We start from the raw sequence: 15,788 nt of genomic DNA, 5'->3' as shown, positions 1-15,788 counted from the left end.
TCTTTAAGAATGTTGTACATGTTGTTTGGCCTCATGAGGCCCAGGTGTGAGGCCCAGGCATGAGGCCCAATGTAACTTTCTGAGCCTAACTTGACTTGCTGTGAGGCCTAGTGTAACTTCCTGAGCCTAGCTAGAGTTTGGAGACCTGTCTCTGGCTACCTGACCTAGACCCGCCTCAGCCCAGCCACCTCTAGCGTGGCAGAATATTATTGGCCCTTGTTCCTTCCACCTCAACCCATTCCAAGCTTCTCCACCCCTATCACAACCCTATATAAGTCCCTGCTTGATATCATTAAACAAGATGCTGCTTTGACAGACTCCCAACTCAGTAGGTGTGTTTCTCCCTGGTGGCCAAGTGGGAGGGGAAAGAGTGGCTGTTGTAAGACACTCACCATCCTGCTCAGCCCCAGGGAGAGCCCTGCAGTTCCAGCTTTCTGCCAGAAGACCCAGCAGACTGGTGCCTGATGTGAGGAATGGAAGAATCACTAATGGGCCAATTGGTTTGTGGGTGAGTGTACCCCCATTAAAAATGGGACAATTCTTTATTAAACAAAACCCTGCTTTGGAACCAAGTTCACTGTACCTGACTAAACAAAATCCCACTTTGAAACTTAAACAAAATCCTGCTTTGGGATTCAGTCTGCCAGCTCCAGCCACATCTGATGTGCCACACACCTTCTGCCCCTGGTACAAAAAGGGATTCCATTGGACCAGGGCTTGTAGGTCCAAGTTCAATTTCTAGAGAAAGCCTTTAAACTCCCCGAGGGGCCATCTCTAGTCCCATTAAATAAGGGGGAAGGGCAGTCAAAGCACATTGGACAGTACCTTTGATACCCGGACTAAGGCCAAAGATGGCCCTAACAAGAAGAGATAGAACCTTTAGGTTCTTTATAGACACTGGGGCCGATCTCATGGTCATCAGAAAAGAGCAGCGCCCCTCCTCTTGGCAGTTGGTCCCGGGACCACCTCTACTTGGTGTGGGTGGGCAATCTGCATCATGGGAGATGACCAATTGGCTGCCCTGAACTGATTCTGATGGTAATCACAGGGAGGTGAATTCCTTGTTGGTCTCTGGTCTAATTGCCAAAGTCCTTGTGCAAGATATCCTTAGGGATGCTGAGGCATGTATTACCACTGACCATAAGGCCTTTTACACTGAGAGATGTGAGTTACAATTCAAATAGGGAAAAGCTGCCCACCTTAGTTCTCAGGTTTACTCCCCAATCCTAAGGACCTCTGCTCACTCCCCAATGCCAAAAATCCACTGGGGACCTGGTGACCCCATGTGGGTAGAGCAGTGGCCTCTACCTTCTTTTAAGTTACAACAACTTGATGCCCTTGTTAAAAAAAAAACCCAACTATTACTGGGGTATGTCCAGCCATCTATGAGTCCTTGGAATTCCTCTGTTTTAGTTATAAGAAAAGGTATTGGCTCCTGGAGATTTTACATGACTTAAGAAAAATCAATGAGAAGATGATTCCATTTGGGACCCCCCACAGAGGGGTCTCCCCTGGATACCTGCCATTCCTAACACTTATTACCTAACAATTGCTGATATTAAAGATTGCTTCTTCTCCAACTTATTACATCCAGATGATATGAAGAAGTTTGCATTTTCACTTGTCGAAGTTAAAACCTTCCTTTTTCATTTAAACAGAAAATGGGAGGTGATGTGGAAGTCCCTTCTGTGTGCTGTGACTACCATTAATGAATAAAGAAACTGCCTTGGCCTGTTGTTAGGGCAGAACTTAGGTAGGCGGGAAGGACTGAACTGAATGCTGGGAAAAAGAAGGGCAGAGTAAGAGAGAAGCTTTGTAGCCTTGGGAGACAGACGCTAGGGATTTTACCTGGTAAGCCACTGCCACATGGTGATACACAGATTAATGGAGATAGATTAAATTAAAATGAGTTAACCAATAAGAAGCTAGAGCTAATGGGCCAAGCAATGATTTAATAAATACAGTTTCTGTGTGCTTATTTCAGTTCTGGGTGACCAGGATGAACAAGTGGGCCCTCCTCCTATGCTCATTGCTCTCAACTAACTTCCAGAGCCCAGTATAGAGATTTAAATGGACAATATTACCTCCAGAGATGGCTAACAGCCCACCCATATGTCAGTATTTAATGTTGCATATCTTTTCCTCCTTAATGGAACATTCTAATATTTTATTCTATATTTATATGATGTCATTATTTGGGGAAACCTCACATCATCAGGCCTTTGTGACCTCACAGCTAAAGGAAAATAACTTCAAGGTAGCTCCAGATAAAATTCAGTCTATTCCTCCCTTTAAAATTGTGTTATTCATCTTGATTTGGTTTCTCCAACCAAATCCCAATTACACATCGAGGATTCCTATACCCTACCTCAACTCCAAAAAGTATTAAAAGAAATAAACTGGATGAGACCATAGTTATCTGTTTCCACAAACAGTTGGCTCCACTGTTGAACTCCTAAAGGGCCTCAATCTCTCATCCCAAAATATTTCATCCTCTCACCATTGACAGATCTTACATCAGCTCCAACAGGCCATTGACACAGAGGCCATGAAGAGCTTTGTTCCTAACCTACCTGTCTTCTTAAATGTCCTTCCTGGGGAAACATTGTGCACTGCATTATTAGCACAGGAGGGGGAGCCTATTCATTGGGTTCACCTCTAAGTGGACGGACTTCCCAGGGTCTATTCTACGACCAATTAGATAGCTGATTACATCATTAAAGGCAGGGATATTTTGCTCAGTACATTTGGCACAGAACCTCATTCCCTTATTGTTCCATTTAAAATCACTGATTTCACCTGGCTTCTGAGAAATAATAGTAGAACTGCCATAGCCTTGGTGGATTCTCAGGAAAAATTGATTGCCATTATGGCCTTCACAAACGAATGAGCTCCTTTTCACATCTGGAGTGGAGGCACCTTAAGCTTTTTCTCTCTAAACCCAACCCCAATTTTCTTACAGTGTTTGCCTATGGGGATGGGGGTGGCACATATTATATTCCCACCTCTCTTATGGGGAAATGAGTCAATGCCTATAAAATCAATTTCCCATGAGGTGGAGGGATCCACACATATTAAAGAATTATTTGCTGTTATTATAACATTGGATTCCATACCAGAGCCATTCAATCTTTTTTCTGATAGCCTATATGTTGTAAATCTTTTGCTCAATCTGAGTGAAGCACATATTAAACTAGACTCCAATCCTATATCCCTACTTATGATTCAAACTCACCTATTACTTAAACAAAGAATTAATTCCATCTTTCTACAATGTCTTAGAGGTCACCAAAACTTACCTGGATTTCTCTCCAGGGGAAATCAGCTGGCTAATCACTTCTCTTCCATGCCTCATTGCAATACTGCTTTGGAAGCCACATATTTCCACCTTTTGACCCATGCTAACTAGAGGGGCGTAAAACATAGATAGGTCCCACAAGTACCAGTTGAACTTGGAAAAAAATTGTTTAGACTTGTAAGTCCTGTAAGCCTTTTCTCCAGGTTCCTCCCCTCTAAAATGTGGGAAGCAATCCCCGGAAGCTTTACCCTAACCATCTCTTGCAGATTGATGTTACATATTATTATCCATTCAAGAAGCTTAAATACATTTTTCTTTCAGTGAATGCCTTCTCCCGAGCCTGTTGGGCTTTGTCACATGCCAGAGAGAAACTCAAACATGCTATTAGCTATATGCTACAATGTTTTGCCATCCTTGGCTACCTAGCCAAATTAAAACAGGCAATGCCCCCATGCTTTATTGGTAAGGCCTTTGTAGACTTTTTTTCAAACATGAAAATTTTTTCATTCCACTAACATTCCATATAATCCAAGGGGACAGGCCTTCATGGAAAGGTACAATCAAACACTCAAATCGCAACTAGAAAATCAAAAATAGGAGTCCCTACTCCTACATGATCAATTGAGGAAGGCATTATTGAACCTAAATATTCTAAATTTTTCTAGAGAAGATAAATATCTGTCTCCTTTCCAAAAACATTGGTCTTCATCAGTTACCTATAGTTCTATCTGGGTTAATTGGAGGGACCCCTTGACTGGGACCTGGAGAAGACCAGACCCACTCCTCACTGCAGGAAGAGGGTTTGGTTGTGCCTTTCCTCAAAATGAAAAGAGGCCCTTCTGGGTGCTGGCTAGAGATCTTAAATATTTACTCCAACAAGAGAATAATGATAATGATGTTTCCAGGGAGTGACCAACCCCTGAGGAGTGCTTTTCTGCTTTTTCCTCCAGAAACAATTGAAGATGTGGATGCGGTCACTTAGCCTGATGAAATCTAGAGAAGAGCTGTTGAGACTTTTGGGACATAAGCCCTGTGGATGAGGTTATGTATTTTTACCCTGCTTGGACCCTTTCTTTTCCTTGACAACTTTTCCTTGGACAACTTTCTTTTCCTTGATAACAAGCGGTGGTAAGAATCCATGAACAGGGAGTTGTGGGTGGGTTTTCATGGATTCTTACCACCACTTCTTTCCCCTGTTCGGACCCTTCCTTTTCCTTATTAACCTTCTTACTGTTGGGCCTTGTGTGTTTAATAAGATCACACAATTTATAAACTAAATATTGGAGGCAGTTGAATTACATTGGCTCAAAGTGTACTATCATAGGCTGGCCACTCAGGAGTCTGGGCCCCTCATATGACTGCATGTATGGTAATCCTCATATAAATACCTATCCTCCATTCTCCACTTGACCAGTGATGGGTAAGATCTCAGTCAGGCTGGGACAACTTAAGACAGGTCATAAAGTGGGTTTTTCATAAATGAGGTATATGGTACTCAATGACTTCTTCACAAACGGGATACATAGTATTCAGTGACGGGTAAGATCTCCATGTTGGAGATGAACTAAAACAAGGACCATGTCTTCCACTGTCATGACAAAAACAAAAAAGAGAGATGTTGGGCCTCATGAGGCCTGGGTGTGAGACCCAGTATAAGTTCCTGAGCCTAACTTGAGTTGGTGTGAGGCCTAGTGTAACTTCCTGAGCCTAACTAGAGTTTGAAGACCTGTATCTGGCTACCCAACCTAGACCCGCCTCAATCCAACCACCTCTAGCATGGCAGAATATTATTGGCCCTTGTTCCTTACTCTGCCTCAACCCATCTCAAGCTGCTTTACACTCATTACAACTCTATACATGTCCCTGCTTGATGCCATTAAATGAGATTCTGCTTTGACACACTCCCAACTCAGTGGGTGTGTTTCTCCCTGGTTGCCAAGGTGGGGGAATGTCTGGGTTGTTCGACACTCACCATCCCACTCAGCCCCAGAGAGAGTTGGGCAGTTCTGACTCTCCCTCCCCTCTCTTTCTGTCTAAGAACTCCTCGGCATGTTGTCCTTGTTAGGTTTTTGTTACCTTGACACAAGTCAGGGTAAACAAGGAAGAGGGAACTCAAAACTGAGAAAATTTCCCCATCAGATTGGCCTGTACAGAGAAGTATGTAGAGGTCATTTTCTTAATTAATGATTGACGTAGGATATCCAAGTCTACTCTGGACAGTGATACTGCTGGGCAAGTGCTCCAGGATTATCCAAGGAAGCAGACTGAGCAAGTCATGGGGAGCAAGCCAGTACACAATGTCCCTCTTGGGCTCTGCTTTAGTTCATGTCTCTAGGTTCCTACCCTGGGTTACAGCTTTGTCTCCTGATGACGGACTATGACCTGTAAGCCAGATAAATCCTCTCCATCCCAAGTTATTTTGGTCATAACAGTTATCATAACAGAAGAGAGAAAACTAAAACAGAAGTTGGAAGCATGTTCATGATATGATGCTGGATAGACATGAATGTACTACTTTAGGGAGGACTGTGGAATGTATTTGGCACTTTGGGCTGTTTTCTTTTTGACACTGTGTGCTCAGAGTCTACTGGGGTATTCTGTAAAAATTTGAAACATAATATTAAGAGCAAAGAAGATGATGGAAGTCTAGTTTGTTAAGTTTCAGGGGGAAATAGACTTTATCAGGATTGTTTTGTGGTATTTTTATTTACAGTCTTGATACTACAAACTGACAGTCCAACGTGTGTTAGCTAAATCCTCATAAAATCTGAAAGAGCTTGGAAAAGAATTCTAGACACTTAAAAACAAAGTATAGCCTCATATTTTTTCCCTAATGGATTTTGCTTGCTGGTGGTATGTTGCGGCTCTTCTAAGAGAGGTCTTCCTGATTTAGCAGTAGGAGAAAAAAAGCCACACTTTTGAAATGACTTCCTGGGCTGTGCTTCTAGCATGAACTCTGACTCTTTATGGAGGTCTGTCTATGGAACATTTAAATGAGATTTGTGAGCTGAGTGCTACAATGTGCTTAATGCAACACAGACCTGCTGCGACCCGATCCTGAATCTGGGGTGGAGAAAATGGCTCTCAGATGGACCTCCTCCTACATGCTGAACTGGGCAGAGCCAAAAGGTAAAGCAGCCTTAGTCATAGTAATGTCACTTAGCTTTTAAAGAAGCCCTTCTGACCAGAAGAGGATTACAGATACGCAATAAAGACAAATTCAGATTAAAAAAAAATTCTCTAAATGGGTCACAATGTTGGACAAATGTGCATAGGCTTGGTAGAGAAAAATTATTGTTATAGAAATAAGTAAATTTAAAAAAACAAAGTCTTTAAAAAGACAGAATTCAGACAGTCATAGATTAATAAGAATAAAGAAAAATAAACCATGTAAAGATGGAAATACACAGAGAGGGTGGATTATGTTTATTATTGGATTTTCTTTGATTTTTTTGACTGTGAAGGAGCTAAGGAACCAGCATGTGTGTGTGTGTGTGTGTGTGATATATATATATATATATATATATATATATATATATATATATATATTTAAATATATATATATTTAAAAGTATCATTCATAACTTCAGAATTGGGTCTAAGGATACATTGCTTTGGAAAAGGGGTTCTTCTTTTGTTTCCACATGAAGATGAAGATGAAGATGAGAACCTATGGATTTCTTCCAGACTAATGTAGTTTGATGATCAAGACCCTCTGAAAGGTTGTCGTGAACATCCCCCAAAATTACTTTGACCAACAAAAAGCAGGAAACAGTTTGGAGAAAAATATACCCATATTCCCAAATATTTACTATAAATGTTTATTTACATTTAAAGAGGGATGTGATATAGATATGAATAATTTGAATTGGCATGGATCTTGGTCTATTGATACAAATTTAAAGTCAGATATGAATAATTTGCATTGGTATGGATCATGGTCTACTGATACAAATTTAAATTCAATTTTCTTATATGTGCATTTATGCTCTTGATTATAGTATTAGGTGTGTAGCTCATTTAAAAATTTAATACATATGAAATATAGGTTAACAGAAAGTCATCTATAATAGTCAAGCTTGTAGTCATGTTAGGTTTTCTAGATATATAGAGAAATATTTCATTTAGATATGTATTCTTCAAGTCTTTCAGAGACCTTCAGAATATGGCATTTACAATGCTTTAAGGGCTTAAGACTTTTCATGACAGTGAGACACATCTGCTCCTGGAAACACCAGGCTACTTCAAGAGAAAGGTGGGCATTGAAGAAGCTCCTAATGGAGTTTGTTGGCCATTTGGGCAAGAAACTTCTCTTTCCTGGACCACTTGATGTTTTGCTGTATGAACTGGACATGCAGGGACCAGAGTGAAATGCCTGCTAAATTTGCCTAAAGGTCCTTCGAGATTCCTGTTTTATAAAAGAATCTGCCAGACATTCTGCAAAACACAAAAGAAAGCAGCTGATAGACTTTGCCACTACAAGGCAAAACAGATCTTAAAATTTTCTGTTCCATGGAAATGTCTGCAGAATACTATGGACCTGTAGGCTGAAGACGGATGCCCCAATGATACAGAAAACTTTAGATGACTATCTGGGAAGCAAGATATCTCTGTCAATTTTAGAGTTTTGGAAGATGTTTAAAATGAACTTCCTGTCTACTTGGGTAATATTATATTCTTCTGAAGTCTTTGATGGAGTTGAAGAATAGATAAAGAATATATAATTATAGTTTTCCTTAGTTATGATAAAAGATAAAGTAGATATAAATATTGCAACTGTAATTCTTTTTCTTAAAACCTGTTTTGTTATATGTAATTTTACTATGTTACTATTTAAACCTTTCTTTTTATTTAAACAGAAAAGGGGAGGTAATGTGAGATTCCCCTCTGTATGCCGTGAATACCATTGGTTAATAAAGAAACTGTCTTAGGCCTGTGCAAGGCAGATTATAGGTAGGCAGGGAAAACTAAACTGAATGCTGGGAGAAGGATTGCAGAGTCAGGAGAAGCCATTTAGCTCCACCAGAGATGGATGCTAGAACTTTACTCAGTAAACCCCAGCCTTGTGGCAATAGTCAGATTAATGGAGATGGGTTAATTTAAGATATGAGTTAGCCAGAAATATGTTTAAGCTACTGGTTAAACAAGATTGCAAATAACATATTTTCTTTGTGATTATTTCGGGGTTGAGCAGCCAGAAATGACCAAGAAAACTCCCACAACAGTCTATCAAGGTGAAAGGTATGATTTGCTGAGGAAACAGATGCTGCTCAGGTGGAGCTAAAGAATCAGCTGTAATTAAAAAGAGACCAGCATCACTATGGCAAAATTTTCTGGGATCTATTTAATCAGGGTTAGTACACAAAGCTGTAGGCCAGAGAGGCCACAGCTACATTCCAAGCTAGCACAAAACTTGGCATTATCTAGGAATCTTCCAGATGGTTCTAGTTTTGGTGGAGTGAAACTGAAGAATTGAAGTTGTCGTAGAGAGAGGCTGAAGCATGGCACCATGAGAGGCCATTGATGAAGGTATATCTTCAGATACAGCATGAACCCCAGTTTTAGAAGGGTCAAGGGAGAAGTGGAACTTTGGTACCATATGATAATGTCAGAGTCACGAAAGGGAATGATTGGTGAAGATAGATACCCTATCATATTAGCGATGCCAGGACTATGGGGCAAACAAACAAGGTAAGCAGTAGTTGTGGGGTAGAACTGGCCTGGCTGTAGAAGAGGAGCTACGTGCACTAGAGATAGGAGAACCAGAAAAGTAGAGCTGGCGAGGTCCTCAGGAGGTCCGATTATGAGTGAGTACCGGTGCCAGGCACTGAACGTCCTACACTGTCTACATTTAGTTTTACTTTAGCATGGTTGTAACTGGGCTCTGTTTCCTCTCTTCAAATAATATGTTACATATTTTTTATTTTAGAGGAACAAATACTTTAGAGACTAGAACAAATGCTAGAGATACTTCAGACATTTAATGAGACTAAACTTTTAAAAGTGTTTAAATTTTTAAAAAACTGTGGGACTTGTAAAAATTGGAATACAAGAGCTAGTTCCAGGAGAGCTAGGACTGTTAGACAGAGAAACGCTGTCTCAAAAATGCCCCCCCCCCAAAAAAAGTTGGAATGTTTTATATTGTGATATTGATATTCTGATATTAATATGAGATCTTAGAGGCAAACAAGAAAGGAAAGGTTATGGTTTAATAGTAATATATTGATGTGTCAAGTTGACAGGGGGGCATTTGTCCTTGTTAATGTTGTTAACTTGACACAGGGCAGGGAAATTTAATTAAGAAAATGCCTCCATCAGATTGGCCTATAGGTCAATATAAGTCTGGGTGGATATTTTCTTTATTAATAATTAATATGGGATGGGATAGTGTAGCCCACTCTGGGCAGTGAAACCTTTAGGCAAGTGGTCCTGGGTTTGGCAAGGCAACAGTCTGAGCAAGCCAAGAGGGGTAAGACAGTAAGTAGCATTTCTTCATAGATTTTATTTCATTTCCTGCCTCCAAGTTTTGCCGTGGGTTCTTGTTTTGCCTTCCCCTGATATTGTGCTGTGACTTGTAAGCCAAACAAACTTTCTCTTTCCCTAGTCATTTTTTGTCAAGGCACTTTTATAGCAATAGAAAGCAAACTAAGACACACATCAAATGTATTTTTACCACACCATCTCTAACCCCTTCCATCCACATACATTCTCTCTTAACTACATGTCATTTATTTATTTATCACCTTTTGAGTATAGTTAATGGTGTCTTTATTGGCATGCATATAAGATCATCTGAGATAGCATGGACACAGGAACAGTGGTCATAACCCTAAAGAAAATCAACTCTTCCTCAATAATCAGCTAATCAACTTTCAGTAAATTGTCAGCTAGGGGCAGGGCCTCATGAGTCCTCCAAATCCATGTGAAATATTGATCAGATTGATCTTTTGCAGGCCATGTATAAGTTGCTACAACTGCTATAAGTTTATGAGCCCTTATCTACAAAAGTTTTAGGACTAGCAAGATGGCTCAGTGAGTAAAAGCACTTTTCACCCCACCTGGGCACCTGAATTTGACCCATGGATCCACATGGTACAAGGAGAGGATCAGTGGTCACAAGTTTTCCTCTAACCACTACATGGACATTGTAGCACATGAATTCCCTCAACAAAATAAATAAACATAATAGAAAAACTTAAAATTTTGTCTTCAGTAAAGGGCTATTGGTTGGAGATTATTTTATTATTCAAGCTCTGATTCTTGACTTAATACCCTGTTGGTCATAACGTTTGTACCTGTGTTTCTTTTCCCTAGGAATTTATTGTGTTTCCTAGAAATAACAAACAAATAATCCCAAGTAGTTGAAGAAAAGCACAGAATGAATGAGAGGAGAAACTAAGTTATAAAATCCTTCAAGGAAAACACTGGGTGCTTTTTGTTTCTTTAATTTCCAGATTAAGTTAGACTAAATAAATGATTGCTTGATGGAAGAAGTTGAAAATGTATTTAAAGGCTGAAGAGATGGCTCTGTTTTTCTAATGCTTACAGTTTTATCCTTAAAACCCATGTTAAAAATAGTAACTAGTGTTGGGCGCAAGCTCAGTGCTGGAGAGACGGAGTCTGGCAGATCCCTACAGCTTGCTTGCCAGTCAGCCTGATCCACTGGACAGCCTAGGACCACTGAGAGATTCTGCCTCAAAATGCCGGGTAGATGTCACCTGAGGAACACATATTCATTTTTTTTTTGGTCTGTACTGGCATGTACATTCCTCATACATAGAAACACACACACACACACACACACACACACACACACACACCAAAAGAGAGTGTCTTCATGAATAGATAAGTGTCATCTAGAATAATTGGGCCCTGCAGCAGTTAAAATATTTCATTTTAATATTAAATATTGTTCTCTTAACATTGTTTACATTGGGTGCACAGCAAAAAAAACTATAATTTTTTTCTATAGTGAATAAATTTTTTATATTCTTCACATATATACTTTCAAAATAAATTAAAGATAGCCCAAGTGATTCTATAGCTTATTTTGTACTAAACTCTGTGGTCCTTTTATACATTTTCTAATTGAGGTACTGGATCTAGAAATGTTAGTAAGTGATCCATTTCAAGTTTTCGGCTATTTCTTTAGTCTGGATGATGTGCCCATTTTCAACCAGACCAAGCACAATTGCACTGCCAGCAAGCATGCAGGTCCAATGCTCGGAGAGAGGATATGATTATGTTGATGATCTAAGCAGAGTTTAACATGGGAGAACTTGAGAGTACAAAGCCAGGGCACTGCTTGAGGGCATGGAGAATATTGCTTTGATCATTGCCACACAAAGAAACAATGGTTTATATTTGGGTGGAAGCATCACTCCAGCCCCTGATATCCATATATCCAAAGAGTCTGGAATGTAAGGGTGGAAGTTCTACCCCAAGCTCCATCCCTTGGGAGTTGCCTCAGTTCAGAGTCTGCCCCCAAGAAAGCCTGCCAAATGATGACCCCCAACACCCCAGAGATGCTCAACAGCATTCCTGTAGGGTATTTAAATTACTCCCCAGAGAACAAATATGTGGTTTTCTGATCTTCCTTTCCTGTCTCCTCTCTGGGGGGCTGGAAGGTAACCTGAGAACATTTGTATCCATTAAACCTGGGCTTTTTTCTAATTTGGTTTGTTTTAGTCTGATTCAGATTATTGTGTGAGCAGAAAGGCTTTTTGGAGTGTAGAAACTTTTCGGTATAGATTTCCCAAAGGCTTTGGTCCCCTTGGTTTGACCTTGCCACGTGGGTCTAGAGTATCACATACATGGACATACAGGAGTGCTGGGATTACTGGCCATGGTGTGCACTGTGTCCACTGAACTGGACACAGTGGTGGCATGCATACCCAACTTACCTTTCCGGCAGAAAGGTCCCTCATACGGTGAGCTGGTGCAGTCACAAGAGTAGCCACTGTGCTTTTCCACACACTTGCCACCATTGTGGCAGTTGCTTCCATAGCTGCTGCAGTGACCTGGGCAGCCAGGTCTGACTCCAGACGTGACCTTTGCCCTCTCTTCCAGGTCCACTTTCTGCCCATTCAAGTGTAAAGAGCGGATGCATCCAAGAAACCCCTTCTGTCTTGATGATGTCCCTCCTAGGGGTAACAAATGAGAAGGAAAACATGAAAAGTGTCTTTGCTGTATTTTATAGATGTGACTGGAGGATCACAGAACCTCTGCCTGTCCCCTTTCCCAGAAATCAGACCACTTCCTGCTGTGGGATCCCTTTTTGGGCACAATGGGAGAGTCTGCAGTGACCATCCAGCTCTTCATTACTTTGTAGTTGCAGAAAAGGCCGGCCCCTTCCCTGTTGCCATGGACCTAGAGGGCCTTGAGTTAAAACTGGATGCTAATGACGGCATTTGGCATGGAGCTTGGGGCATTTGATGTGGGAATTATCACTGGATTCTTGAAAACCTGTAAGATCAAGATGACTTCTTTTTGCTCATTGAATCTAAGAGCTCCTCACTGTCATTTTAGGCCTGTTGGGCTTTTGTGGTCATGGTGCTATTACTCTCTAAAGGAAGCTCATCTGCAGGATAATTGCATCTCACCTTCCTTCTGTTGACCTGTAACATTGTATTTTGTAGAAGTAACTTCCTTTTGTTAACACTTAACTGAGTTGTCAGGGCTGCTGATCTTTTCTTTAAGATCCCGGTGAGAGAAAGGAATTTAAAGAATCTTGAAGTCAGGGATGTGGCTGCACTCTAGTTGGTAGAGTACTAGCCTGGCATGCATAAACCCCCAGTTCAATTGCCAGTATCACTGAATAAAGCATGCAACTCAGTGCACATCAATAATCCCAGCACTAAAGATGTGAAGGCTGGAGGATCAGAAGTTCAAGGTCATCTTTGACTATAAACGGTGTTCAAGGTCAGTTTAGGAAACATGGGACCCTGTTTCAAAGGAAAACACGCCCAGAGAGCAAGACTAAGAGAGAGACACACCTCTTCTTAGATCCTTAAGAATGAAAGTTTACATGACCATGACCTCTGCATATAAATAAAATGTGGATATTTTTTTATGCAGTCTATGGTGTGTTTTATCTGATATAAAAGGAATACAGTCAGATTGTGCCTCCTGGCAAATTTCACAGGGAGGTGTCAGGTGCACAAAAGAGACAAAACTGCAACATATTCCTTTATGCTTACGCGGCACAGGACCACACACTGGAAGAGGGAAAGACGGGAACCGGGATTCACCACCATGTCACTCACTGGTTCGCCATACTGAGCCCTGAATTCCTTAAATTTCAGCTGTTCCATCTCTCATTCCATGTTTCTCATTCCACGTTTTTATAGTAAAGTTTACTCTAGACCACAGAGTATAGTGTGTGTTCAGTTACTGCTGTCCTCTGGGCCGTTCTCTTGAGTCTTCACCTACTGCCTAGACTCAGTAGGTACATTATATATTATCTGTTTATTGATCTTACAGTTTATCTATAAAATACTATTTTGCAGATAAGATTTCTCCACTCAAGTTGAGACTTTGGCAGTAATCTGACTCTCAGCAGATAGACATCTGGGTGTTCTCAGGAGAGAGTTATATAGCATCCCTCAAGCATTGAGCAGATTTAAACTTTCTCATTTTTTTTTCACACAGAAAAATCCAGCTCTTTCCAGACATAAGAGAAATGTGTGCTAAAAGACAAGAAGGTAGAAAATACAGCTAAATCCCATTTGCCTGTATGTATGTATGGTTTCTGAGAACTCTGACAACCCCCAAGTGTCAGAGGCCCATTCTCGCTATAGAAAACAGGCATTTAGCATCCTACCATTGAGCTCAAGGTTATATCATAGATGAGTGGACAGCGCATAAAAGTCCTTAAAGTCTGCCTAATGAACTAATGATAAATAGAAAGAAGAGCAGGAGGATGTAAGGAGGAGGATGGGGATGAGGAAAAAGGAGAGAAGGAGGAACAGGAGAAAACACTGATTGTAGAAAATACACATCAACTATGTTCTGTGTTTATAGGATGACTTAACTGAGACTCATTCCTCTCCACACTTTATAGTACAACTCTATTAAATTTGGTCTAGAAAGTAACTAGATCTGTGTGTGTGCTTGTCAAAGAAGATAGGATAGACATTGAAAAATTGCCAGTTTGGATAAGAAATATAAATGTAAACCAGAAAAATAAAATGATAAATTGATGTTGGTTAGATGGGTCAGCCATTAAACTCACAAACATGGAGACCTGCGTTTGGTTCTCAGAACCTAGGAAAACTCTGGATGATGTGATGCATACCTATAATCACAGTGATGTAAGATGTGAGATGAAGACAGGAAGAACTCTGGAAAATCACAGTGCAGGTGGTTAGAAATATACTTTCCTTATTCCATCTCAGGTATGGTGGTTTGAATGAGCACAGCCTTGTCAATATCATGTTTGCATACTTGCTCCCCAGCGGGTGGAACCATTTGGAAAGGATTAGGAGGTAGGACCTTGTGGAAGAATATGTGTCACTTGAGACTGGTTTTGGGGATTCGAAAGTCTATGCTATCCCCAGTTAGCTCTCTCTGCCTCATGTTTACATAACAAGATGTAATCTCTCAGCTATTGTCTCAGTGCCATACCTTCCTGGTTGCTGTCATTTTCCCTATCTGGATTGTCATGCACTCTACCCTGCTGTAACTATGAGCACAAACTAAGCATTCTCTTGGTCATGGTGTTCTGTCACTGCAATAGAAAATTAACTAAGATACCAGATTATCAGACCAGGAAACACATGAGTCACTACTTCACTCCAAAGAATAAAATAGAACATTCCCATGGCACAAGACTAGTGTCTTACTCTGAAATAACGAAAAACCTTGAGTTTGCTTCCAATTCTGATAAGGATGCAGGCCAAGAGGCCAAACCTCAATTGCACTGTCTTGTCTGTTTCAATTTCAGTGAGTAAGTCTCTTTTAACCACAAGATAAATCAATGGCACATACAAGCCAGTCACAAAGGAAGGCTCACTATTTCTTTTCTGGGGGTTATGCACAATAAAGAGGGGAGGATTTATGGAGTCTAACACTTGCTCTGTTTCTCTAACTCTGTAGTCACTCCCTTTCGTGGATTTGAATAACTCTTCATCTATCTTCTTAGTGTCATTTTTCTCCGAGAAGAGGTGGCGAATACAAGATCTATTGCACATTTTCTTGTGTGTGTGGCTTAGTCAACAAGCTTATAAATGAAGAAGGGGTGACTGGGACAATTTTTCTGGTAAAAATGTACTTCTTGATGCAGATATATATAAAACGTAGTGCGATTTTCACCAGACTAGCTGCTCATGCTCTTCCAGATGCTGAGAGAGCAAGACGACACAAGGCATTGGTCAACTATCCTCCAGATGCTGAGAGAGCAAGACGACACAAGGCATTGGTCAACTATCCTCCAGATGCTGAGAGAGCAAGACGACACAAGGCATTGGTCAACTATCCTGCACATGAGCTA

General features: G+C 40.6%; 1 protein-coding gene across 1 annotated transcript in view; it reads right to left on the bottom strand.

Moving 5' to 3' along the window:
* Positions 1 to 15,788, bottom strand: part of Cntnap5 (contactin associated protein family member 5) — a 908,928-nt gene that overhangs the window by 113,223 nt on the left and 779,917 nt on the right. The window contains exon 18 of the mRNA XM_087906619.1: positions 12,202 to 12,441. Coding sequence (XP_087762745.1) covers positions 12,202 to 12,441 — 240 coding nt within the window. The remainder of the gene's footprint in view (positions 1 to 12,201; positions 12,442 to 15,788) is intronic.

The sequence above is a fragment of the Myodes glareolus genome, chromosome 5 (assembly GCF_982192425.1).
Source record: "Myodes glareolus chromosome 5, mMyoGla1.1, whole genome shotgun sequence".
Classification (NCBI taxonomy): Eukaryota; Metazoa; Chordata; class Mammalia; order Rodentia; family Cricetidae; genus Myodes; species Myodes glareolus.
Note: the sequence above shows the minus strand (reverse complement) of the source record. Positions and strands in the feature narration are given on the sequence as shown.